At 58.5% G+C, this 24,410-nt stretch overlaps 4 protein-coding genes across 4 annotated transcripts; 2 read left to right on the forward strand and 2 right to left on the reverse strand.

Moving 5' to 3' along the window:
- Positions 1 to 5,704: 5,704 nt before the first annotated feature.
- BXZ73DRAFT_76037 (uncharacterized protein) lies at positions 5,705 to 13,095 on the forward strand (the record flags this gene model as incomplete). Its single annotated transcript, XM_048022339.1, has 13 exons — positions 5,705 to 6,904; positions 6,963 to 7,398; positions 7,497 to 7,530; positions 7,585 to 7,683; positions 7,963 to 8,147; positions 8,410 to 8,454; positions 8,592 to 8,695; positions 8,958 to 10,148; positions 10,219 to 10,654; positions 11,014 to 11,033; positions 11,269 to 12,489; positions 12,556 to 12,997; positions 13,022 to 13,095. The coding sequence occupies 13 exons, from the start codon at positions 5,705 to 5,707 to the stop codon at positions 13,093 to 13,095; spliced, it is 5,487 nt and encodes a 1,828-aa protein (XP_047879826.1).
- Positions 13,096 to 14,345: 1,250 nt separating this feature from the next.
- On the forward strand, positions 14,346 to 16,229 carry BXZ73DRAFT_89011 (acid protease; the record flags this gene model as incomplete). The annotated part of the gene is made up of 7 exons (XM_048025141.1): positions 14,346 to 14,563; positions 14,755 to 14,847; positions 15,130 to 15,463; positions 15,526 to 15,635; positions 15,692 to 15,938; positions 16,000 to 16,126; positions 16,183 to 16,229. The coding sequence occupies 7 exons, from the start codon at positions 14,346 to 14,348 to the stop codon at positions 16,227 to 16,229; spliced, it is 1,176 nt and encodes a 391-aa protein (XP_047879827.1).
- A 638-nt stretch (positions 16,230 to 16,867) lies between these two features.
- Positions 16,868 to 18,655, reverse strand: BXZ73DRAFT_99528 (uncharacterized protein; the record flags this gene model as incomplete). Its single annotated transcript, XM_048028036.1, has 3 exons — positions 16,868 to 16,902; positions 16,966 to 17,404; positions 17,471 to 18,655. The coding sequence occupies 3 exons, from the start codon at positions 18,653 to 18,655 to the stop codon at positions 16,868 to 16,870; spliced, it is 1,659 nt and encodes a 552-aa protein (XP_047879828.1).
- Positions 18,656 to 19,678: 1,023 nt separating this feature from the next.
- Positions 19,679 to 23,510, reverse strand: BXZ73DRAFT_76039 (uncharacterized protein; the record flags this gene model as incomplete). The annotated part of the gene is made up of 8 exons (XM_048022340.1): positions 19,679 to 19,720; positions 19,932 to 20,222; positions 20,289 to 20,863; positions 20,955 to 21,346; positions 21,379 to 21,491; positions 21,552 to 21,562; positions 21,819 to 22,251; positions 22,317 to 23,510. The coding sequence occupies 8 exons, from the start codon at positions 23,508 to 23,510 to the stop codon at positions 19,679 to 19,681; spliced, it is 3,051 nt and encodes a 1,016-aa protein (XP_047879829.1).
- Positions 23,511 to 24,410: the final 900 nt, after the last annotated feature.

Raw genomic sequence — 24,410 nt, forward strand, 5'->3', positions numbered from 1 at the left:
TCGCCTCCAAACAGAACAGTAATTCCTCCAAATGGGCGCTGATCATTGAGTGCGCGTTGAAGGGACCGGCTCACAGCTTCCACAGCAAATCGATGCTGCATAGGAACTTCGTCCCAAATAATGAGCTTGGTATGACAAAGCATCTCTTGATAGCCATCCTGAAACAATCTATTGCAGACAGAGTCATCAAAGCAAGGAATGGGAATGCCAAAACGTGAGTGTGCTGTGCGTCCTCCCTCCAAAAGTAAAGCTGCAATACCTGAGGAGGCCACAGTTAGTACAACTGTATTTAAGGCACGCACTGCTGCTGCAATGGTGTTACACAGAAATGTTTTACCACAGCCGCCAGCACTGTGAACAAATATGATCTTTCCCTGATTATTTGTCACAGAGCTCATTACAGTATTGAACACTGTTGTTTGTGCGGCATTGAAGCGCTCATAGTTTGCGGTAACACGTTCCTGTAAAACATTGTGATCATAGTTCAACTCCTCTGCTACTAAGCTATTATTCTGAATGCCAAACCGAGCATCTGGAACAGGCTCTGGTAGCTTGAACAGGTCATATCTTTTTCCACGCTGAATCAGTAATTCTTTGAGCAAAAACAGTCCATAATTGAAGACTTGCTCTGGTGAAGGCTCTGAGAAACCTAGAGTAGTAAGCCTGTGACCCAAATCATCACAAAGGTGTGCCTTAAACCTCTCCCAAAGAGATAAGGGATCAGATGGATGATTCTCAGCCAGAATAACAGCAAATAGCTGGCGCATAGCAGCTCCAGTTCGCATGTGTGAGGCTTCCTCTAAGCAATCTTCCCATTCACCATCTGCTTCAAGAAGACCACGTGCTAGGCAAGCAGCCTGAAATGATTCAAAAGATTGACTGTTCACAGTTTTCAAATCTAAATAGCTTGTTGCACCTCGTACAACTGTTAGGAGTAAGCGAAGATAGAACCGATCTCCAGCAGATGGGTGCACTGAGTGCAGCCGCCCAATAGCAAACCCTTCTTTCCTTTTCGTCCATCTATGTGTGTTTTTGTTCCACACATATGTCTCAGGAAAATCTTGATAGAGATAAGTATGAGCTGTAGGGTCATTCTGATTGGTTGCAAACCACTCTGTAAGCATAGTTCGCTCCACATTTGCACGGTTCAAAACTTGTCCAGCAGTGTCCACTTCAGGGTTGAAATATAACATGTGCTCATCCTCAATATGTACAGGAAGTCTGTACACATGAGGCAGTTCTGCATGCATTGGCCATTCCTGCAAATGCCACATTGCTTCTGGTGGACCAATATATCGAGCATCTAGAAACCGTTTAATCTCATCCTTTTCATTGCTAACCTCTACTGTGGCACGGTCTGGGCCTTTGTACACGTACTTATGAATGTACTTGATGGATTGAATTGAAGTACATATTTCCACATTGATGTGACAGTCAAACTCTGCAGAGAGCTCAGGATTGTACGGTACAACATGCTGATTAGTGAACACTTCGCCTGTAGGTGAAGTATAGGTACGACCATTGTTTGGCCGGGCATACACTGGATAGCCGTTCTCTCCAAACACCGTCTCCTCACAGAAGTCGCGAGGAAACCGTTTAGAGCATGATCCATTGTCTGCCTTGCACCTGTCCCCACAACTGTGAAGCATGCATGTAGTAATGGTATGATATAGCATAGGATGAGTTTGAGGATCTGGAATCTGTGCTGATACAATAGAATCCACCATACTTGCATCTCTGATCTTGTCTTGGTTTTGAAGAAAGATCAAGAGATGCATATGTGGTAAACCTCTTTTTTGGAACTCGATTGTGTAAACATGTGCAACTGCACTTCCAAAAAAGCCGTCTTTGATCTTCTTGAGTAATGCCTGTTTTTTCAAGTGAAAAACTCTTGCTACAATGTCTGGACGATCTGCAGGTGATTGCATACGTGTCCTATCACCGCCAGCTAATTCCAGCAAAGCTGCTTCAACCTCTGGCCATCGTGGATTTGCCGTCATAGTAAGAAATATATCAGGCTTTCGGAACCGTCTACAAATGGCCATTGAATCCATAAAAAGCTGATGCATATGACGGGGACTTCCAAGATGGGTAGAGGGAAGAATAACAGGATGCCCTTGTTGGCCCATATCAACAGTATTAGCATGATTATCAGCTTCCACCATTGCATCACGCACACTGCGATAAAGGTCAGCACGGATCTCTTTTTGATGGTGGCGATACCAATTCAGTGCACTGGCTTCAACTGAGGCCCATGCATCTACCATATATTGCTGGAATAAGCGGCCACCACGAAATAGATAATCAACTTCAGTACCATTGATATATCTAGGGTACAGAACGTAGGCATAATAGCACCTTTGGCTGATTATTTCTGCACGTGCTTTTTGTCCTGGCTCAAGACGTATTGGAATGCGAGTGTGCCATCCAGATGGTGCTGTAGGAAACAATAGCACATAATGCAAGGATGTGTACATTGCATGGCAATTAGACACTCGCTCTAAAGGACTGTCTTTCAAGCGCAGAATGATTTCTCGATGTTTATCGACAACTTCGCCAGCTCCAGATCCAGGGATAATTGCTGCAATTTCATCTGCAGTAGGCAGATTATACCTACGCAGATCTGTAGTTGCTTGCAACACAATGCGAGCGCGCACATCAACCTGTTGCTCTGGGGGCTTCTCGTGAAGTATAGTATATGCACGTTTGTATAATGGCACCAAAGGATTGCACAGGTCCAGCATTCCTCCAATATCCCGCAGCACTGAATAATTCAATCTGTTCTGATTATTTTGATGACGAACTGCAGCAGCATCAAAATCAGGATCAAAAATATACAGCTGAGCATAGCGTTGGGCATTGTTTTCAGAGGGAAGCAGTGAGCCCATTTTATGATGGAGCTCTCCACTCATCCGGAAGGAATAAGGACCTGGAGTTTCTAACACTGCAGTATCAAGACTGACTGAGACGGATGTGAATGCAAATGCAGCATTATATGAGCGAATATTTCGAAGGAATTCACCCGAGCGTGGATCAGAACCGTTCATTAGACTTTTGAGTGGTTCAGGGGGAAGTACAGGTAAAGGGAGTATAATTTGCCCATTGAGACAGCAAGTGCTGAATCGAGGATCACGTAGTGATGACTTAGTCAAACGTTCATCAATAAAGTGCAGTGCCATGCATTTTGAGCATACAATGTTCATTGGCCCTAAATAATGGCGAGCAGTCGGCTCAACATATGTACGACGGCCAGGAGGTAATGCACGTTGCTGCTGATTTATGGTCTGCTGTGCAGCATTCCTTTGTGCATTACGTTCCTGTCGGCTACGAACAGATGCATTGTTAAGCACACGGTGTGTACCACTTTGCTGAGCAGTGCGTCTAAGATTCTCTCTTTGTTCACGTTCATGAGCCTCATGCTGCTGCTGAGTTTGAACTTGAAATCCCATATGCAGCTGTTGATCTGCCACTTGCCTTCGATGAGATTGTCGCTCAAACTGCCTGATATCACGCTGTTCAGCCTCCTGTTGCCGTCGTGCAGCAACAGCCTCAGCAACTGTAGGTCCACGATTTCCTCTACTATTAGCACGACAATTTTGTCTTTGTTGTGCAAGATTAGCCTCAAGTCCACTTGTATAGTTCCCCTGCTGTGCATTTGAATTAGGATTCCAATTCAAACTGCCAGGGAATCGAGAGCCAGAAGGCTGGTTCATCTGCGGCCCACTGTGCTGCCCACTAAACATGTTCAACGGCTGAATATTACTTCCACCAAGATATTGTCCACCAAAATGTCCATATGCACCGTATGACCCTGCAAGTCCCTCATTGCCAGCATTGAAAGCGGGACCAAGATTGGATCTCTCAGGAACATCTAGTGGTTGAAAGTTCTGGTTTGGCTGCCCAAAATCAGGCTGCTGAGGAATCTCATAAGATTCCTGCCTCCGTTGTCGTCGCACTGATGGGGAAGTCATTTGACGACCCTCTCTTTCCCTCTCCCTCTCCTCCTCTCGATCACGTTCAGGTGTTGTCCTAAGGCAGAAGTCAATCAGAGAGTCACACAATCATTTGCATAGTTACATACGGGTTGTTTTCATACATTGTCTTTTGTGATAGGATGTGTTGTGGTAATGGAGTTGGGGCTGTTATCAATCAATCAGCAGTGCACTACAACCTTATCACTACTGAGCACACACTTATACCGTAGTATAATTGAGGAGGGTATGCACAGGTTTGAATAGGCTGATAGAGCTCAACACCTCTGGAGGGTGTGGGGAAGCTTGAAAGTGGCAATATTAGGCCTTATTAGATGGTTTTATGGGTCCATCAACTCACTTTGATGGGGTGTAGAGCGTGTTGTTATGTGGCTGTGCTATGAAGCGCTAACGCAGATCTGAAACCCACCATTAGAGTGCCATTCACATCACTATCAGAGCTTTTAAACTCACTTTGATGGGGTGTAGAGGGCTTTGTTATGTGGCTGTGCTATGAAGCGCTAAGGCGCGCAATAGTATGAGCTGAAAGCCACCATTAGAGTGCCATTCACACCACTATCAGAGCTTTTAAACTCACTTTGATGGGGTGTAGAGGGTGTTGTTATGTGGCTGTGCTAGCAAGCGCTAAATTGCGATAGTATGAGCTGAAAGGAACTGTAGATCAGCCATCAATGCGGAATAGAAGCAAAGGTAACTCACTTCAAGCGAGATAAGGGGAGGGGAGATAAGCACTTGATATGTGGAGTGGGTGGTGTGCTTAGTGGAGGCTGCAAGGACACTATGAGTGTGCTTATCAGGGATTTCAAATGGGGGATAGGCTCACCTGATAGATGCTTGCCCCTCCACATAGTAGGTGAGATAGGACGGGAGGCGCCTATCGGACCCTGGATGCGTGAGGCGTGAAAAGTGCTGTCCACAATATCGTGTTCCGATAGACGCCCATCGCGCAAACTCATTTGTTTTGGGAGCATGAGCACAGCAAAATGTACGAAATTTTAACAATGTATGCTCATTGTACATATACAGTGTCGTGCCAGAAATCTAAGGAAACGGGAATGAGGGTGAGGCAGGGCGGGACGTGCACGAAATAAGCGCCGGCGCGCGGACTGGGGACGTTTGGACTTGGAACGGGGGCGACACCTCGCAGGCTCGGCCAATTACGGGACTGGCCTCGCAGGCTCGGCCAGATGCGGGTGGCCTCGCAGGCTCGGCCTACCGGCGCACATGGCAGCCACATGGCAAAAGCTCGGTTAGTTTCATAACCGACGCTTAACGCTGCAAGCGACGTACGCGGCTTACTAACACCACCGCTCCCTTCTTTATAGATTCCCCGCATGTAGCGAGCCCGCACTGCATGCGTTTGCTCGACTCCGAGCACCCCGATGAGCCCCTTGTCCATGTGTATCTCTCCACTCCATCCTTTCCCTCGTTTTGTACCGTGGCGGACCTGCACAGATGGAAAGTACCCGTTGTTGTGTGGCGTAAGCTGAGCATACAGATCTACTTGAGCTCGCTGTCAAAAGCGCGCAAGCTGACAAAGCACCAGATCACGCGCTTCAGGGGCGTTGCAGTTTCACGTGTGTTTTTCAACGACCGCACCATCACGAACCGCGCGTCCACGGAGTTTCCAGACGTGTAAGGAAGACTCCCTTTGATATTTCAGCGCAACGTTGACACGGTCTATACGAACAGACCCTTTGCCACGCTTCATCATGCCGCTGAGTGAGGACGTGATGTATCTTATCGCCTCTTACCTCGACGTTCGGAGCATAGGACGCATGGCAGTGGCGTCTTCACATATGTATCGACTGGTTGTTCCACAGCACTTTTCCCATACAGTCATTGGTTCTGGCCACAGAGGAAAGTCAAAATGCGCCTACCTCTTCCAACGGGACTCCATCTTGGACACCATTCGCGCTAGTTACATCCGCCATCTCGAAGTAATAGGAATACTACTGGACGACTCCGAATACTTTGACGAAGCTTTTACTGCGATGAAGGATGTTCTTCCGGTTCTCTACCATGCCGCCCCGACACTACGCACAGTCGGTTTCTACACATCTTACAGAGACGGAGCGACGGTGCACTTCGAGCGCGAGCCGCTTTTGCTCAATGTAATCGCTACAATGCCTATGCTCGCCACATTGCATCTCAATCTCGACCCAACCCTCTTCCCGCATTTTTCCGCCTTTCCTCCGGACGCCCCCCTCAAGTCCCTCTACCTCAATTTCACAGAACCCCTCGTCACCACAGGCCATACCATCACGTTCTCTGATTTCGTGCTCATCCTCGCCCGTTTCACACATCTGCACGATTTTCATGTACAATGCCTCGACACTCTCCTCGGCTGGCACGTCCATCACATCGCGCCCCCCGGGCTCCCCTTCTTCCAAAGCCTCCTCGACCTTGATCTTGGATCCCACTCCACCGTCGCACTTCCACTCGTCCCACTGTGTCCGCGCCTCTCCTCCCTATCCTGCGCCAGCGTCCAGCTCCCCATTCACGCGCTCCTCCAGGACTCCTGCCCGTACAACGGTCCACGCTGGCCTCCCCTCCGCACGCTCACTCTGTCCCTCCCCACCGGCGCCCCGCTGCTCTCCCACTGGGCGGTCGCCTCCCGCGCCGCCTCAAGCCCCACGCGTGGCGTCGCACACGTGCACCTCAAGAACTGGAAGGCGTCCGCGACCACCCTCGACGCGGTGGACACCGCGGAGTCCCGCGGGCTCGCGGCGCTGCTCTCAGCTACGTGGCCCGTCGCGCTCACGCTCGAGGTCGTCCCGTCCCGCAACGCGCCCGGGCCCGGGTCCGGGATGGAGCCCGAACGGACGTGGCGGAAAATCGCCGGCGGGCCGCACCGGCTGCGGTCTGTAGACATAACCGTTCACACTCGCAGGGACGAGGACATCATCCCGGTACGTCGCGTCTCTTCTCGTTCTTCCCCTGCCGGTTGTTGATCCCAGACTCGTGCAGGGCGTACTGTGCACGGCGCTCGCGGGGCTCCCGCTCGTCCACCTCTCGGTCGAGGAGCGGCCGCATTTCGTCGACGAGCGCAGGGGCGTGGTCGAGAACAGGCTCGCGTTCCGGAGGAAGCAGCGCGACGCGCCGCGCGCGCTCGCCGCGGCGCTTCCGACGCTGAAGGTGTTCCACCTGAGAGGCTGGGAGTGGGATCCCCTGCTGGATTCCGTGTTCGCGCGAGAGGACGACGGCGCACCCGACGCGGTGGCGGAGCTCCGGGAGCTCGAAGCCTCTCTGTCCGACCGCAGTGATCACTGGTGGTGGATCGAGGACGAGATGGAGAAGGAGAGTGAGGGCGACAGGGAGATGGTGGAGATCTGGAGGGAAGACGGGGAGGCGGCGAGGGAGCTCGTGCGGAGTCTCAGCTTCGACCTGCAGACGAGCCTGAAAAGTGAGTCGAAGATTACTCAGCACTCAGAGAGACCGACGGGTGCTCATCCGCCGTACTCCCTCTGTAGACTTCATGCATCCCGGACGGGTCTATTGCAGGTGATGAAGGCTGGGTAGTGCGAATATCTGGAGTGTAATCGTTGGGCCCGTCATCTACACTGTGTGATGTAATCTAACATTGCCGCAGATTGAAGGCGGTTCCTTTTTATTGTGGTTTGACGCCAGTGGGACGGGATAAATCCACTACGTACGGCGACCACTGGGAACTGCTATCGAGGTTGCAGTTGTGTGCCGAGGGTGAAAATGCGATCAGTTACTAGTCGAGCAGTGTGTCATCCATGTTGATGAAAGATACAGTAGTAAACGACCTACAGTACAGTTAATAACACGTCGATTGGAAGCCAGCTCGAGTCATAGGCTCCGAGAAAATCGGCTGCGCGACCCTTTAGTTCGCGGATGAGCTCCTGTGCGGGGAGAATCGAACAAACGGCACTAGTCAGCGCACGCTGATTCAACTGCCGTGTGCCGTCGGCGTATACTCGAGCGCGACGTCACTGTCGATTAGGACGCCCGCGCAGTGCAGGGAAGTGAAGCGCGGGCACCCGGCAGACGATCCCGAGCAGGATCGCGGCAACACTGCAGGCCTCGAGGGAAAACCGGAGGAGACTGAAGAGGGCAGGAAGACCGGGGGTGTGGGTTGTGCCAGGACGCCGCCAGCACACAGTACGCACGTCGGCCCGGGGTACTTATGTGAGCGTGAGGTCACTGCACAGGCGGGGAGGTGGGCGAGGGTGACGACAAAGTCGGGGGATGTGACGTGGCAGTGGTCGGCGAGTGTTAGTGGTCCCTCGAACATTAACGACGGGGGGCGTTGAAGGTGGAGACGTGAGTCGATCACGGTGAGATGTAGTAACGTGGTGAGGCGAGGCTTGGCGGAAAGGGGGGTGAGCAGGAGCGGATCGCGTTCGTACGGGATCGTCGTCCCAGCTTTGCAGATGCTTTTCATACGCAGGGCCCGGAGCCAAGAAGCTGCAGGAAAGCCGGAGGATGGGGAGGGGTCAGTCACTCAAACGTGTGTCGTCAGGTCGTCACTTTCGGACCACAATGAAGCTGGCACACATCTATCCAAGATTGGAGTATATAGCTACACTCCCAGAACTTTCCCATCTGATGGTCAATGAAAGCTGGAGGTAGACATTGAGGAACGGCAATGGATGCGCACCTCTGAGGTCATTGCTAAGCAATGTATGCTCGGGCGGTTTTTCGAGGTGTGGCAAGACGGGACACACCACGTCTTCGTGCGTGGGTCTTGCAAAGCAACGCGGGCATTTGACGATGGAAGTTATCGTTGACTGCAGATACCGAGGCGCCTGCTGGGCCGGAGCAAGATAAGATAAGGACAGCAGGGCGTCCTCACGTCCCACGTGGTGGCCGCCCCAATTCACTCTCTCTGCATTTGACGGCCACTGACCGAAGACATCGACTCGGTAAGTATGAGTCCTTGAGGTCTCAAGTAATTCGAATTTGAAAGCTGGTTAACAGATCCTCTGTTCTCAACAGCTGGACCTCTCCAATATGAACGCAACCCCTCGATTGAACGACGACATCATGTATCTCACACTCCCGTACATCGACCCATCCAACCTGGCCATGACATCTTCGCATATGTACCAACTCGCATTCTCTGTTCGCTTTGCAGACGTATCCATAGAAGTCGGACGAAGAGGGAAAGCGCAAGCTGACTTCCTCCTCCAACGAGACCCAGTCTTGAACACGGTCCGCGCCTCGAACATCCGCCGTCTTTTCGTGGAGTCTCCCCACGACGACACTATTGACTTCACCGCGCATATTCTGCCTGTTCTTCAACACTCCGCAGCGAAGTTGCGCAACTTGCGCGTCGTACCTTCCTACACAGACGGATTTGAGCGCGATCCCCGCTTGCTCGCCGCGATCACGACCATGCCGAAGCTCACCTCGCTGGACCTCTCGCTGGATCCGACACTTTTCTCCCACTTATCCAATTTCCCTGCCGACACCGTCATCGAGACTCTTGTCCTCGTATTCTCAAGCCCAACAGACGGTATCGGCCGCGTCACGTTCTCCGCTTTTGTTACAACCCTCGCCCGCTTCCCTCGTCTGCGCGACCTCAACGTCGGGTTTCTGGACTTTATCCTCCACGGCCCAGTCAATCCCATCGCACCTCCCGGACTTGCACCCCTTCCAAGCCTGGCTAGTCTTTCCCTCGGTGTCTACAGTACCGTCGCACTCCCGCTGTGCCCGCTGTGCCCGCGCCTCTCCTCCCTGCGCTGCCAGAGAGGCCAGCTCGACCTCTCCGCTCTCCCCTCGGACCTCGGTCCATACACCGGCCCCCGATGGCCCCCGATCCGCTCCCTCTCGCTGTCCCTGCCTCGTGGCGCGCCGCTGCTTTCGCACTGGTCCGTCGCTCACCGTGTGGCCTCGGGCTCTGCGGGCGTCGCGCGGGTGGCCATCGAACGCTGGCCCGCCGATGCGCGCACGCTGGACGCCGTGCCGGACGCGGCGGAGTCGACCGGGCTCCCGTACTTGCTCGCGGCGATGAAGCCCGTCGCGCTCGTCCTCGACGTCGCCCCTTGCACCGCGGGCGCGCACACCCCCACACTCCGGTCCGAACGAACGTGGCAGGCGATCGCCGCCGCGCCGCGCCGGCTGCGCTCCCTCGACCTCACCATCGGCGGGCACGCTCCCCCGGATGGTCACGAGCCCCTGGTCCCGGTACGCGTGCCTTCTACGCTTTCACCTGGCGTGCATCGCTGACCACGCCCACTCGCGCGCGCGCGCGCAGGACGTGCTGTGCACCGCGCTCGCCGGCCTACCCCTCGTGCACCTCGCGATCGAAGAGCGCCCGCACTCCAACATCGCGGGGTTCCCCGTGAGCCACGCGGCAGAGCTCGCGCGCATCCAACGGCTGCTGCGCACGCCGCGCGCGCTCGTGGAAGCGCTGCCGACGGTGCGCGTCCTGCAGGTGCGCGGGGCGTGTCCGGCGGTGCTGCCGCGCACGGCGGAGGTTCGGGAGCAGGATGAGGGCGAGGCGGCGGCGCTGGCGGAGCTGCGGCGGATCCAGGAGGAGGTGCAGCGGAGGGAGCGGTGGTGGTGGGCCGAGGACGTGCTCGGGGCTGCCGGGGCCGAGCGGACGTTGGTGGAGCTCTGGAGGGAGGACGGGGAGCGGGCGAGGGAGATCGTAGAGGGTGACGACTTTGATGTCAAGACGAGCTTCAACGGTGAGTGTCCAGGCGTTCGGAGGGGTGTTGGGAGCGTGCTGACGAGCGTAGGCTTCATGCTACCCAAGCGCGTCTACCACCCGTAGCTTGACGATCCCCCACAGCGGTGGTCGCTCCGCGCTCCCACTGCTCACGTTCATAAGTGAGTCAAAACTTTTGTTCTCCATTTACGCATCGACCGTAGGGGCGGACTCGCCCCATGATAGGTACGTACTGTAAAACTTGGTGGACGCGGCCGGCACCTCCAAGCAGAGGAACGGCGAGTCAATACCTACATGTAGCTATGCGCAACTCTTGAGGCCATGATGATTGCTACTACTTCGCAATGGAACTATGCCGCTCCATGTATCTATCACAAGTCGACATGAAGATATCATCTGTGAGTATAGTATCAGTCCCTCGCATCTCATTTTCTTGTTTCTGTCTTGCAAAGCAACACTGGCATTTGACGATGGTTGCACTGGAGTAAGATAAGATAAGGGCAGCAGGCGCCCATGGCATGGAAAGTTTTGCACGCGCCACCCTCTGCATTCGACGGCCACTTACTGAAGACATCGACTGGGTAGGTATAAGGCCTCAGGCCATCCACATCAGCTACTAAATATGCTCAACAGACCCTCTTTTCTCATCAGCTGGGCCTCTCCAATATGAACGCAACACCTCAATTGAACGACGACATCATGCATCTCATACTCCCGTACATCGACCCGTTCAACATGGCCATGACATCTTCGCATATGTACCGACTCGCATTCTCCGTTCGCTTTGCAGATGTATCAATAGAAGTCGGACGAAGAGGGAAAGCGCAAGCTGAATTCCTCCTACAACGAGACCAAGTCTTGAACACGGTCCGCGCCTCGAACATCCGCCGTCTTTTCGTGGAGTATCCCCACGACGACACTATCGACTTCACCGCGCATATTCTTCCTTTAATTCAGCACTCCGCAGCGAGGTTGCGCAGCTTAGGCGTCGTGACTTCCGACCCAGACGGGTTCGAGGGTGATCCTCGCTTGCTCGCCACGATTACGGCCATGCCTCAGCTCACCTCGCTGCACCTCTCGCTGGATCCGACACTTTTCTCCCGCTTGTCCCATTTCCCTTCCGACACCATCATCGAGACTCTTGTCCTCGTATTCTCAGACCCCGGCGACAGTCTCGGCCACCTCACGTTCTCCACTTTTGTCACGGCCCTCGCCCGCTTTCCTCGTCTGCGCGACCTCAATGTCGGGCCCCTGGACTTGCTCCTCGGCCGGGCAGTCGATCCCATCGCACCGCCCGGACTTGTACCCCTTCAGAACCTGGTCAGTCTTTCTCTCGAAGGTCACAGCGCCGTCGCACTCCCGCTCTGCCCGCTCTGCCCGCGCCTCTCCTCCCTGCGCTGCGACGGCGGCCAGCTCGACCTTCCCACTCTCGCCTCCGAACTCGATCCATACACCGGCCCGCGGTGGCCCGCGATCCGCTCGCTCTCGCTCTCCGTCCCCGGTGGCGCACCGCTCCTTGCACACTGGCCCGTCGCGCGCCGCGTGGCCTCGGGCTCTGCGGGCGTCGTACGCGTCCGCATCGAAAGCTGGAGCGCGGATGCGCGCACGTTCGACGCCGAGTCGGACGTGGTGGAGACGCTCGGGCTCCCGCAGCTGCTCGCGGCGACGAAGCCCGTCGCGCTCGTCCTCGACGTCGTCCCCTCCACCGCGCCCGCGCCCGCGTCGACGGCCCCCCAAGTCTTTCCCGAACGAACGTGGCGGGCGATCGCCGGCGCGCCGGCGCTCCGGCTGCGCTCCCTCGACCTCACGATCCGCGGGCACGCGCCCCCGGATGGCCAGGAGCCCATAGTCCCGGTACGTGTGCCTTCCGCGCTCTCACGTCGCGCGCGTCGCTGACCACACCCCCTCGCGTGCACACAGGGCGTGCTGCGCACCGCGCTCGCCGGCCTGCCTCTCGTGCATCTCGCGGTCCAGGAGTGCGCGCACTACACCGACGCGGGGTTCCCCGTGAGCCACGCAGCGGAGCTCAGGCGCATCAGGCGGCTGCTGGGCGCGCCGCGCGCGCTCGTGGACGCGATTCCGACGGTGCGCATCCTGCAGGTGCGGGGGGCGTGTCCCGCGGTGCTGCCGCGCACGGCGAAGGAGGTGGGCGAGCAGGATGAGGGCGAGGCGGCGGCGCTGGCGGAGCTGCGGCGGATGGAGAAGGAGGAGGTGCAGCGGTGGGAGCGGTGGTGGTGGGCTGAGAACGCGCTGGGGGCCGCCGGGAACGAGCGGGCGTTGGTGGAGCTGTGGAGGGAGGACGGGGAGCGGGCGAGGGATATCGTAGAGGGTGACGACTTTGATGCGAAGACGAGCTTCGACGGTGAGTGTCCATGCGCTCTGGCAGGTGTTGGGAGCGTGCTGACAGGCGCTGTGGGCGTCGTAGGCTTCATGCTGCCAAAGCGCATATACCGTCCGTAATCGACCCCCCACAGTGGTGGTACTCGCGTTCATCGTGGTATTGTATTTGCTCGCGGAACTCCGCTGGCCGTGTCGCCGCCCCGCTCATGGACATACGGGCGTCGCGTCACGTCAGCTTAAGCTGTGGACGCGGCCGACGGACGAGCAGACACTCGAGGCGGAGCGTGCCGAGTTGCGCGTGCTCTCTGGGCTTTTCGATCTCGTTCGTCGAGGTCCTTTCTTGGCAGGAAGATGACGCGCCTAAAGCTCGGACTCCGATGGCGATTCCTAGCCGCGGCTGGAGCGGACCTAGAAGACGCATGTCGCGGGCCCGTACCGCCTGCGTTTGCTTGAGTACCCCGATGAGCGCCTCGTCCGCGTACATGTATCTATCACGCCAGTCTTTCCCTCGTTTCGCACCATGGTGGACCAATCTGTTCCCGACAGAGTGTCCTGTGTCACGGCGGTTTTCTCTGCTGCAGCTGTGGGCTGTATTCCCTGGCCCGGCGAAGTGGTCGTGCGCGCGAGGGAAATCTGGCGACTAGAGCGGGACGCATTTGCGCCGTGTGTGCTCTCGTCATATGCCCATGTCAGCACCGGAGCTGGTGGCTTTCCCTCCCGCGGCGAGATCCAGGGTCGGCCACAAGGGGGGCAAGATAGGCCACCTCCGGACGCGCGCGCTCCCTCACCTCCTCGCGTGCATTGACATCACCGACCTCCGCCCCCGCGCGCGGGCTCCCAAATGCCCGTCCTTGCCCCCGTCCACCCACCCAGCTTCCCCCCATCGCACCCTCTTCCCTGTGTCTGCCATCCAGCCCGTCTCACCCACGAAGCCTGAACGCTGTGCTCGGAAGGGCAGCGAGCAGCAGAGTCTCGGAGCCAAGCGCAATCGCTCTCGTCTCGAATCTGGCTCCTCCTATTTATAAACGCGCGCTTACGGTATGTTCTGTGACATATTCCTGCAAGGGCGACAGGACATCAGAGCACGACACTTGAACGGGCTTCAGGCGCAAGTGCCTGGGATGGACAACGTGCACGCTGCCGGCGGGGAATCCTCCTTCCCCGCAGCACTCACGTTCTAGGACGCGGGTAGGAGGTGATAAGGCCCCTCGCGATCACCTCTGCCTCTGCCTCCCCCCTCCTCCTCAGTCCTCGACCCGCGTCCCTCGTCCCTCGCCCCATTGGATACCCCGCCGTCGTCGACCACCATGGGCTGCCTACCCTCCAAGTCCGCTTCCGCCCCCAAGGCCCCCTCCGAGCCCAAGCCCGCCATGGACAAGCTCCAGCCCCTCCTCCGCCCCGCGTGCTACGACGACGGCAAGCGCCCCTCCTTCGCCGCCGCCTACGCCCGCGCCGCCCGCCGCTACGGCTTCGAGCCCGGCCGCAACGCCGGCTTCGCAAAGCGCAACAACGTCGTCGTCAAGGTCAAGTCCCACGCCGACAAGGACACCGCGCACGAGGTCCCCGCAGAGTCCATCCAGAACGGTGCGTCCCCCCGCGCCCTCCCTCCCTCTCCCCGCAGGGCCGCAGTGGCCTCCGGGGACGCGAGCCGCTCACCGAGCTCGCCTTTCTCTTGGCGTGCGCGCTCGCTCGCGTGGAACAGAGTGAGTGCCTTTCTCGTCCGCCGGTGCTTGTGCGCCTCGCGCGGTGGGGCTAGCGTCCTGATCGCGGATCCCGCAGTCTCGAGTACGTCGTCCCCGTCAAGATCGGTACCCCGGGCGTCACCCTCAACCTCGACTTCGACACCGGCTCGTCCGACCTCTGGGTCTGGAGGTATGTCGTGTCTCTACTCGTGCGTGGTCGTGCCCCTCTCTCGCGATGTGCGCGTACGGCCAGCATGCCTGGATGCACTACTTGGGTACGGCTGTATACCTACGACACCCAGCGGTCGTCCTCTCCTTCCCGGAGTAGCGCGGAGCCTGTATGCACCCGCAAGTGTAGTGCGGCGCGCGCTCCGTCTCCCTGCGATATCCGTTCATTCGTTCCGCTCTCGCTTCTCCGCCCTAACCCCGCGCCTTCTTCTTCCGCAACTCCCATTCGGGGTCGCGCGCACAGCTCCGAGTTCGCCAAGGCCTCTCGCTACAGCGGCCACACCATCTACAACCCCGCCAAGTCGAGCACCGCGAAGAAGGCGTCCGGCACGTGGAACATCTCGTACGGCGACGGCTCCTCCGCCTCGGGCAACGTCTACACCGACACCGTCACCGTCGGCGACGTCAAGATCCCCGGCCAGTCCGTCGAGCTCGCCGAGAAGCTCAGCTCGAGCTTCCTCCAGGACGGCGGCAATGACGGCCTCCTCGGCCTCGCCTGGCCTTCGATCAACACCGTCAGCCCGAAGCCCGTCGCGACGCCCGTGGAGAACATGATCAGCAAGAGCATCATCGACCCGGTGAGTGCGGGAGCTCGCTCGCGTACCATGGGAGCTCATTCGTTGTCGTCCGTACGCCTCAGCCGGTGTTCACCGTCAAGCTCGGCCGCGGCACGGAACCCGGATTCTACTCGTTCGGCTACATCGACACCTCCGTCACCTCGAACCCGATCACTTACACTGACGTCGACAAGTGTGTCCTGTTCCTCTGATTTCGTCCGAGGTCGCGTGCTCACCCCGCGCGCGCAGCTCGCAGGGCTTCTGGCAGGTCCCGTCGACGTCGTGGTCTCTCGGCGGCGAGACGAAGACCCGCGAGGGCAACACGACGATCCTCGACACCGGCACCACCCTCCTGCTCGTGTCGGACGACGTGGTGGACGAGCTCTACGGCGCGATCCCCGGCGCCAAGTACGACAACGAGCAGGGCGGGTACACGTTCCCGACGGACGCCGCGGTGCCCGACGTCGAGTTCGCGGTCGGCGACACGCTGTACAAGGCGCGCGTCCCCAGCTTCCTTTTTTCTACTCGTGCTGATGAGGCCCCGCGCGCCCCTCCAGGTGAACATGAAGGACATCGCGTTCGGCGACGCCGGCGACGGCCGCTCCTTTGGCGGCATCCAGAGCCGTGGGGACCTCGACTTTGACATCTTCGGGGACATCTTCCTCAAGAGCGTCTACGTCGTCTGTGAGTGCGCCGATGCGTCGCGGGAAAACGACATGGCTGACGCGCTTGTTTCCCAGTCAACCAGGGCGAGAAGAAGGTCGGCCTCGCCCAGCGCGACGACTAGACGTGTTCTGTGGACACGAGCGGCTTGCCAGATTCTTCACACACGGACATAGACACGGACACGAACCTTTTCACGACCATTCACGCTTTGGAATGACGCTGTTGTTTTACGTTTAGTTCTCGTTGTCATCGGTGTTGTATGTAGGACTCTGGGATGGAGGAAGTACTATTTGAAGTTGTTGCATTCTGAACTCTGACGTCATCGTCACTCGTCCAACTCCGTGGGACGAATCGGCCCGTCGCGATCCAGTCGCGATCCAGCTCAGGCGCTCCCGCGTCTCATATATCGTGCCGCGACTCGGACTCAAAACCACTTTTTAGGCCCATCTGCGGTCGAAGCTGAGCGGGGTGTATGTATGTCCGTGAGGGAAGAGACCAGCGGGAGACGTGGAAAAGGTTTACAGACAGGTACAGTACCACGATGAACAGATCGAAACCCCAGGGAGCAAGCGCAACTCAGCACGCTCCGCCTCGAGTGTCTGCTCGTCCGTCGGCCGCGTCCACTGCTTAAGCTGACGTGACACGATGCGCGCATGTCCATGAGCGGGGCGGCCACGCGGCCAGCGGAGAACGTGGAGGAGTTCCGCGAGCAGATACAATACCACGATGAGCGCGAGTACCACCACTGTGAGGGGTCGGTTACGGACGGTAGATGCGCTTGGGTAGCATGAAGCCTACGACGTCGACAACGCTCGTCAGCACGCTCCCAACACCCGTCCGAACGCTTGGACACTCACCGTCGAAGCTCGTCTTCGCATCAAAGTCGTCACCCTCTACGATCTCCCTCGCCCGCTCCCCGTCCTCCCTCCAGAGCTCCACCAACGCCCGCTCGCCCGCAGTCCCGAGCGTGTCCTCGGCCCACCACCACCGCTCCCACCGCCGCACCTCCGCCTTCTCCATCCGCCGTAGCTCCATCAGCGCCGCCGCCTCGCCCTCGCCCTGTTCACCCACCTCCTCCGCCGTGCGCGGCAGCACCGCCGGACACGCCCCGCGCACCTGCAGGACGCGCACCGTCGGAAGCGCGTCCACGAGCGCGCGCGGCGCGCCCAGCAGCCGTTGGATGCGCGCGAGCTCCGCTGCGTGGCTCACGGGGAACCCCGCGTCGGTGCAGTGCGCGCACTCCTCGACCGCGAGGTGCACGAGGGGAAGGCCGGCGAGCGCGGTGCAGAGCACGCCCTGCGTGTACGCGAGTGGGTGTGTTCAGCGACGTACGCCAGGTGAGAGCGTAGAAGGCACGCGTACCGGGACTATGGGCTCGTGATCATCCGGGGGCGCGTGCCCGCGGATGGTGAGGTCGAGGGAGCGCAGCCGGAGCGGTGCCACGGCGATCTGCCGCCACGTTCGTTCGGGCGGGAGCGCGGAGGCCGTCGACGCAGGCGCGGGCGCGGTGGAAGGGACGACGTCGAGGACGAGCGCGACGGGCTTCATCTCCGCGAGCAGCTGCGGGAGCCCGACCGACGCCGTCGTGTCCGGCGCAACCTCGAGCGTGCGCGCGTCGGCCGCCCAGCGCTCGATCGAGACGCGCGCGACGCCCGCGGAGCCAGAGGCGACGCGGTGCGCGACGGGCCAGTGCGCGAACAGCGGCACGCTGCTGAGGAGGGGCAGCGAGAGGGAGCGGATCGGGGGCCACGGCGGGCCGGTGTATGGCCCGAAGTCGGAGGCGAGCGCGGAGAGCGCGAGCTGGCCGCTTTCGCACCGCAGGGAGGAGAGGCGCGGGCAGAGCGGGCAGAGCGGGAGCGCGATCGTGCTGCGGTTTCCGACGGAGAGACTGGTCAGGTTCTGGAGGGGCGCAAGTCCGGGCGGGGCGATGGGATCGATTGGACCGAGGAGGAAGTCCACGTGGGCGAGATTGAGGTCGCGGAGACGAGGGAAGCGGGCGAGGGTCGTGACGAAAGCGGAGAACGAGACGTGGCCGACATTGTCTTCGGAACCTGAGAATACGAGGGCCATGGTGTCGATGACAGTGGTGGAAGGGAAATTGGACAAGTGGGAAAAAAGTGTTGGATCCAAGGCGAGGTTCAAGGAGGTGAGCTTCGGGATGGTTGCAATCGCGGCGAGCAAGCGAGGATCGCGCTCGAACCCCTGTTCTGTGTAGGAAGTGACGACGTTTATGATGCGCAGATTCACTGCCGAGTTTTGGAGGATGGGCAGAATATGCGTCGTGAAGTCGATGTCATTGTCGTGTTCACCAAACACAAGAAGGCGTCGGATGTTCGAGGCGCGGACCGTGTTCAAGATGGGATCTCGTTCGAGGAGGAACTCAGCATGGTCTTTTCCTCTTCGGTCGACTTCTATCGATACGTTAGAAAAGCGATAGGAGAATGCGAGTCGGTACATATGCGAAGAGGTCATGGCCAGGTTGGACGGGTTGATGTACGGGAGTATGAGATACATGATGTCATCGTCCAGTCGAGGCGTTGCGTTCATATTGGAAAGGTCCAGCTGTTGAGAAAAGAGTGTCTGTAAATAACCGATGCGGATGGATCGAGACTTCGCACTTACTGAATCGATGCCTTCAGCAAGTGGCGGCCAAATGCTGAGAGCAGCGCCCACAAAACGCCGCCGCGCGGCCCCGACGTGGGACGGGAGGGCGCGTCCTTATCTTATCTTTATCCGATGCGCAGCAGGCGCCGAGGAGTACGGAAACAATCGTCAAACGCCCTCTGTTGTTCAAACATTCATACCCGGGGGACCGCTCACCCTCACCGGCCACGTCACATCCATCTCCGACCTTTTCACCACCCGCGCCCACCCCCCGCCTGCGCTCGAACCTCACGCTCACATGAGTACCCCGACGTGCTAGGTGCCGGCGGCGTCCACAACCCGTGGCACTTCTGCCCTTTCCAGTCTCCTCAGGTTCTCCCTCGAGGCTTGCAGTGTTGCCGCGATCCCACTCGTGCCCTTCTGACCGCACCCCACTTCCCTGTGGCACTGTACAGGCGTCCAGGTCGACACTGACGTCGCGCTCGAGTGGGTGTATATCTGAGCCCATAAGCGAGCTGCGCCTTCTCCTCGCGATAGGATGGACATTTTTCAATATTGACTGTGTCCCGCACAGTATCTCATTCGCGAAGCACTCCTATTTGGTCATGGCGGTGATACCCCAACGCTCAGATGGCTCGACGTGCTTCTAGTTGCCAGCCGCGTCCACCAACCCATACCCCCGGTCTTCGCCTGCAATATATGGGATGCATGAACTCAACGGAGGATGCACAGCGGATGTGCACCCCACTCGTTGGTCTCTCAAGTTTCGACTATCCGGCCCTTCTCGGAGGTCAAGTTTGCGTCGTCCTCCCAGTAAAGCTTTCCCTGTTCTCGTAGATTACAATACATACAGGCTACCATAGGGCTTCGCCCTTACGAGCGAGACGTGAATGGGAAACGAATATCTTCCCTCACTTTATGAACACGGGTAGTAGGAGCGCGGAGGGACTGCCGCTGTGGGAGGAGTCATCGTCTACGGACGGTAGATGCGCTTGGGTAGCATGAAGCCTACGACGCCCACAATGCTCGTCAGCACGCTCCCAACACCCGTCCGAACGCTTGGACACTCACCGTCGAAGCTCGTCTTCGCATCAAAGTCGTCACCCTCTACGATCTCCCTCGCCCGCTCCCCGTCCTCCCTCCAGAGCTCTACCATCGCCCGCTCGCCCGCAGCCACTCGCGCGTCCTCGACCCACCACCACCGCTCCCACCGCCGCACCTCCGCCTTCTCCATCCGCCGTAGCTCCATCAGCGCCGCTGCCTCGCCCTCGCCCTGCTCACCCACCTCCTCCGCCGTGCGCGGCAGCACCGCCGGACACGCCCCGCGCACCTGCAGGACGCGCACCGTCGGAAGCGCGTCCACGAGCGCGCGGGGCGCGCCCAGCAGTCGTCGGATGCGCGCGAGCTCCGCGGCGTAGCTCACGGGGAACCCCGCGTCAGTGTAGTGCGCGCACTCCTCGACCGCGAGGTGCACGAGGGGCAGGCCGGCGAGCGCGGTGCACAGCACGCCCTGCGTGTACGCGAGTGGGTATGGTCAGCGATGTGCGCCAGGTGAAAGCGCAGAAGGCACGCGTACCGGGACTATGGGCTCGCGATCATCCGGGGGCGCGTGCCCGCGGATGGTGAGGTCGAGGAAGCGCAGCCGGAGCGGCGCTGCAGCGATCGCCTGCCACGTTCGTTCGGACCAGAGTGTAGGGGTCGCCGACGCGCGCGCGGGCGCGGTGGAAGGGGCGACGGCGAGGACGAGCGCGACGGGCTTCATCTCCGCGAGCAGCTGCGGGAGCCCGAACGTCTCCACCACGCCCGACTCGGCGTCGAACGTGCGCGCATCCGCGCTCCAGCTTTCGATGTGCACCCTCGCGACGCCCGCAGAGCCCGAGGCCACACGGTGCGCGACGGGCCAGTGCGCAAGGAGCGGTGCGCCATGGGGGACGGAGAGCGAGAGTGAGCGGATCGAGGGCCACCGCGGGCCGGTGTATGGTTCGAGGTCCGAGGCGATAGCGGAGAACTTGAGCTGGCCGCTTTCGCAGTGCAGGGAGGAAAGGCGCGGGCACAGCGGGCACAGCGGGAGTGCGACGGTGCAGCGATCTTTGAGGGTAAGACTGACCAGGCTCGGGAGGAGAGCAAGTCCGGGCGGTGCGACGGGATCAACTGGGCCGAGGAGCAAGTCCAGGAACCCGAAATTGAGGTCGTGTAGACGAGGAAGGCGGGCGAGGATCGTGACAAAAGCGGAGAACGTGACGTGGCGGAGGCCGTCCGCCGGGCCCGCGGCCCGAGAATACGAGATACAGAATTTCGATAACGGTGTCGGAAGGGAAATTGGACAAGTGGGAGAAAAGTGTCGGATCCAGGGAGAGGCACAGCGAGGTGAGCTTCAGTGGCATGATCGTAATCGCGGCGAGCAGGCGAGGATCGCGATTGAACACGTCTTTCTGGGGAGTTCCGACGCTCAAGCTGCGCAACTTCACTGCCGAGTGTTGAATGACAGGTAAAATATGCGTGGCGAAGTCGGTAGTCTCGTTGTGCGGGCCCATCACGATGAGGCGGCGAATGTTCGATGCGCGGACCGTGTGTCTTGTTGGAGGAGGAATTCCGCTCGTGCTTTCCCTCTTCGGCCGACTCCTATGAATTCGTCTGCAAAGCGATGAGAGAATGCGAGTCGATACATGTGTGAGGATGTCACGGCCATGTTGAACGTGTCGATGTACGGGAGTATGAGATACATGATGTCGTCGTTCAGTCGAGGGCGCCGGGTTGTGTTCATCTTGGAAAGGGCCGGCTGTTGAGAACAGAGGGTGTGTAAATAAATGATGCAAACTGCTCGAGACTTCGCACCTACTGAGTCAATGTCTTCAGTCAGTTGCCGTCAACTTATGCAGAGAAAGATTCCGGTGCCATCACTGAACTGCATTGAATCTGCATCAATGTTATACATGACACAGTACCTGCAGATAACAGACGCAATGACTATATTCCGACAGATATTCGCACTACTCAGCCTTCATCACCTGCAGTAGATCCGTCTAGGATGCATGAAGTCTACGGAGGGAGTACGGCGGATGAGCACCCGTCGGTCTCTCTGAGTGCTGGGTAACTTTTGACTCACTTTTCAGGCCCGTTTTCGGGTCGAAGCTGAGACTCCGCACGAGCTCTCTCGCCGCCTCCCCGTCTTCCCTCCAGATCTCCACCATCTCCCTGTCGTCCTCACCCTCCTTCTCCAGATTTTCCTCGATCCACCACCAGTAATCACTGCGGTTCGACAGGGAGGCGTTAAGGTCCCGGAGCTCCTCCACCGCGTCGGCGGAGGCGTCGTCATACATGAACACGGAATCCAGCAGCGGGTCCCACTCCCAGCCTCTCAGGTGCAACACCTTCAGCGTCGGAAGCGCCGCAGCGAGCGCGCGCGGCGCGCCGCGCTGCTTCCTCCGGATCGCGAGCCTGTTCTCGACCACGCTCCTGCTCTCGTCGATGAAACGCGGCCTCTCATCGACCGAGAGGTGGACGAGGGGAAGCCCCGCGAGCGCCGTGCACAGCACACTCTGCACGAGAACGAGTCCCGGGATAAACAGTCAACAGGGGAAGAACGGGAAGAGACACGACGTACGGGGATGATGTCCTCGTCCTCGCGGGTGTGGCACTCGACGGTTATGTCTAAAGACCGCAGTCGGTGCGGCCCGCCGGCGATCGTCCGCCACGTCCGTTCGGGCTCCATCCCGGACCCGGGCCCGGGCGCGTTGCGGGACGGGACGACCTCGAGGGTGAGCGCGACGGGCCACATGGCTGCTAACAACGCCGCGAGCCCGCGGGACTCCGCGGTGTCCACCGCGTCGAGGGTGGTCGCGGACGCCTTCCAGTCCTTGATGTGCACGTGTGTGACGCGCGTGGGGCTCGAGGCGGCACGGGAGGCGACCGCCCAGTGGGAGAGCAGCGGGGCGCCGTCGGGGAGGGACAGAGTGAGTGTGCGGAGGGGAGGCCAGCGTGGACCGTTGTACAGGCTGGGGTCCTGGAGAAGCGCGTGGATGGGGAGCTGTGCGCTGGCGCAGGATAGTGAGGAGAGGCGCGGACACAGTGGGACGAGTGGAAGTGCGACGGTGGAGTGGGGGCCAATATCAAGGTTGAGGAGGCTTTGGAAGAAGGGGAGCCCGGGGGGCGCGATGTGATGGACGTGGCCCAGGAGAGTGTCGAGGCGTTGTACATTGAGTTTGCGCAGATGTGTGAAACGGGTGAGGATGAGCACGAAGTCAGAAAACGTGATGGTATGGCCTGTGGTGACGAGGGGTTCTGTGAAATTGAGGTAGAGGGACTTGAGGGGGGCGTCCGGAGGAAAGGAGGAAAAGTGTGGGAAGAGGGCCGGGTCGAGATTGAGATTCAATGTGGCGAGCATGGGCATTGTAGCGAGTGCATTGAGCAAAAGCGGCTCGCGCTCGAAGTGCATCATCACTCCATCTCCGTAAGATGTGTAGAAAGCGATATTGCGTAGTGTCGGGGCGGCATGGTAGAGAACGGGGAAAACATCCGTCACCGCGAGAGCTTCGTCAAAGTATTCGGAGTCGTCCAGTATTCCTAATACTTCGAGATCGCGGATGTAACTGGCGCGGATGGTGTCCAAGATGGAGTCCCGTTGGAAGAGGTAGGCGCATTTTGACTTTCCTCTGTGGCCAGAACCAATGAATGTATGTGAGAAGTGCTGTGGAAGAACGACCCGATACATATACGAAGACGCCACCGCCATGCGTCCTATGCTCCGAACGTCGAGGTAAGAGGCGATAAGATACATCACGTCCTCATTCAGCGGCATGATGAAGCGTGGCAAAGGGTCTGTTCGTATAGACCGTGTCAACGTTGCGCTGAAATATCAAAGGGAGTCTTCCTTACACGTCTGGAAACTCCGTGGACGCGCGGTTCGTGATGGTGCGGTCCTTGAAAAACGCACGCAAAAATTTGAAAAAATGTACCGCATCACGTGATCTGGATGATTTGTCAGCCGAGCTCTGACCTGCAATTTGAAACCCGAGGTCTACAAGAACTTGTGGAGCTTAGCTTAGGGTGCTTTCCAACCCGCGGCCACATAGCCATTTCGTCCTCGTTTTTTTGAGGATAGAAGACCGAGAATCCGTAAGCTGAAACCGCAGAACGCGACCAGTCATCACTCCTCGACCTGTTGGGCCCAGGGTCCGAATCGACCATCGAAACGTTCTCCTCGCAGACAGGATCGAGGCGAATGACGAGTGTGATGGTTCGAGCGACACTGGCGATCAGCATAGGCGGCCTGAGCGACAGCTCTTCCGCGTCAAGCGTTCGTGGCATCGTGAATTTACCACCCATCTCAGCTGTTCTATACGGACGAAGTGCAGCGGGGCCATGAGCAGTGTCTAGTGGAAGTTGAAAGAGAGAAAGCGGAGTCTTGGCGGATCGCAGAAGATCTAGCGCACATGACAATACGTGTCTGTGTTTTGATAACAGGTGATCCTCGTCGCCTTCTAAATGGTGAGATGACGCTGTCACTTTTGATAGATGCGCTTTGCAGTTCCAGGAGACCTCTCCTTGGAACAAGACCAAGATCGCAGTCAGTGTACGCTCATATAAGTATCCGCAAAATCCTACCTTTCCAACTCGTTTCCGGGTCGGAACCAATGGTCGCTCGCTCAAAAGGGCACGGAAGAGTGAGTGGGTAGATCCGAGAAGAAGTCATCACCGT

The sequence above is a fragment of the Epithele typhae genome (assembly GCF_022376455.1).
Source record: "Epithele typhae strain CBS 203.58 chromosome Unknown BXZ73scaffold_12, whole genome shotgun sequence".
NCBI classification, from domain to species: domain Eukaryota; kingdom Fungi; phylum Basidiomycota; class Agaricomycetes; order Polyporales; family Epitheliaceae; genus Epithele; species Epithele typhae.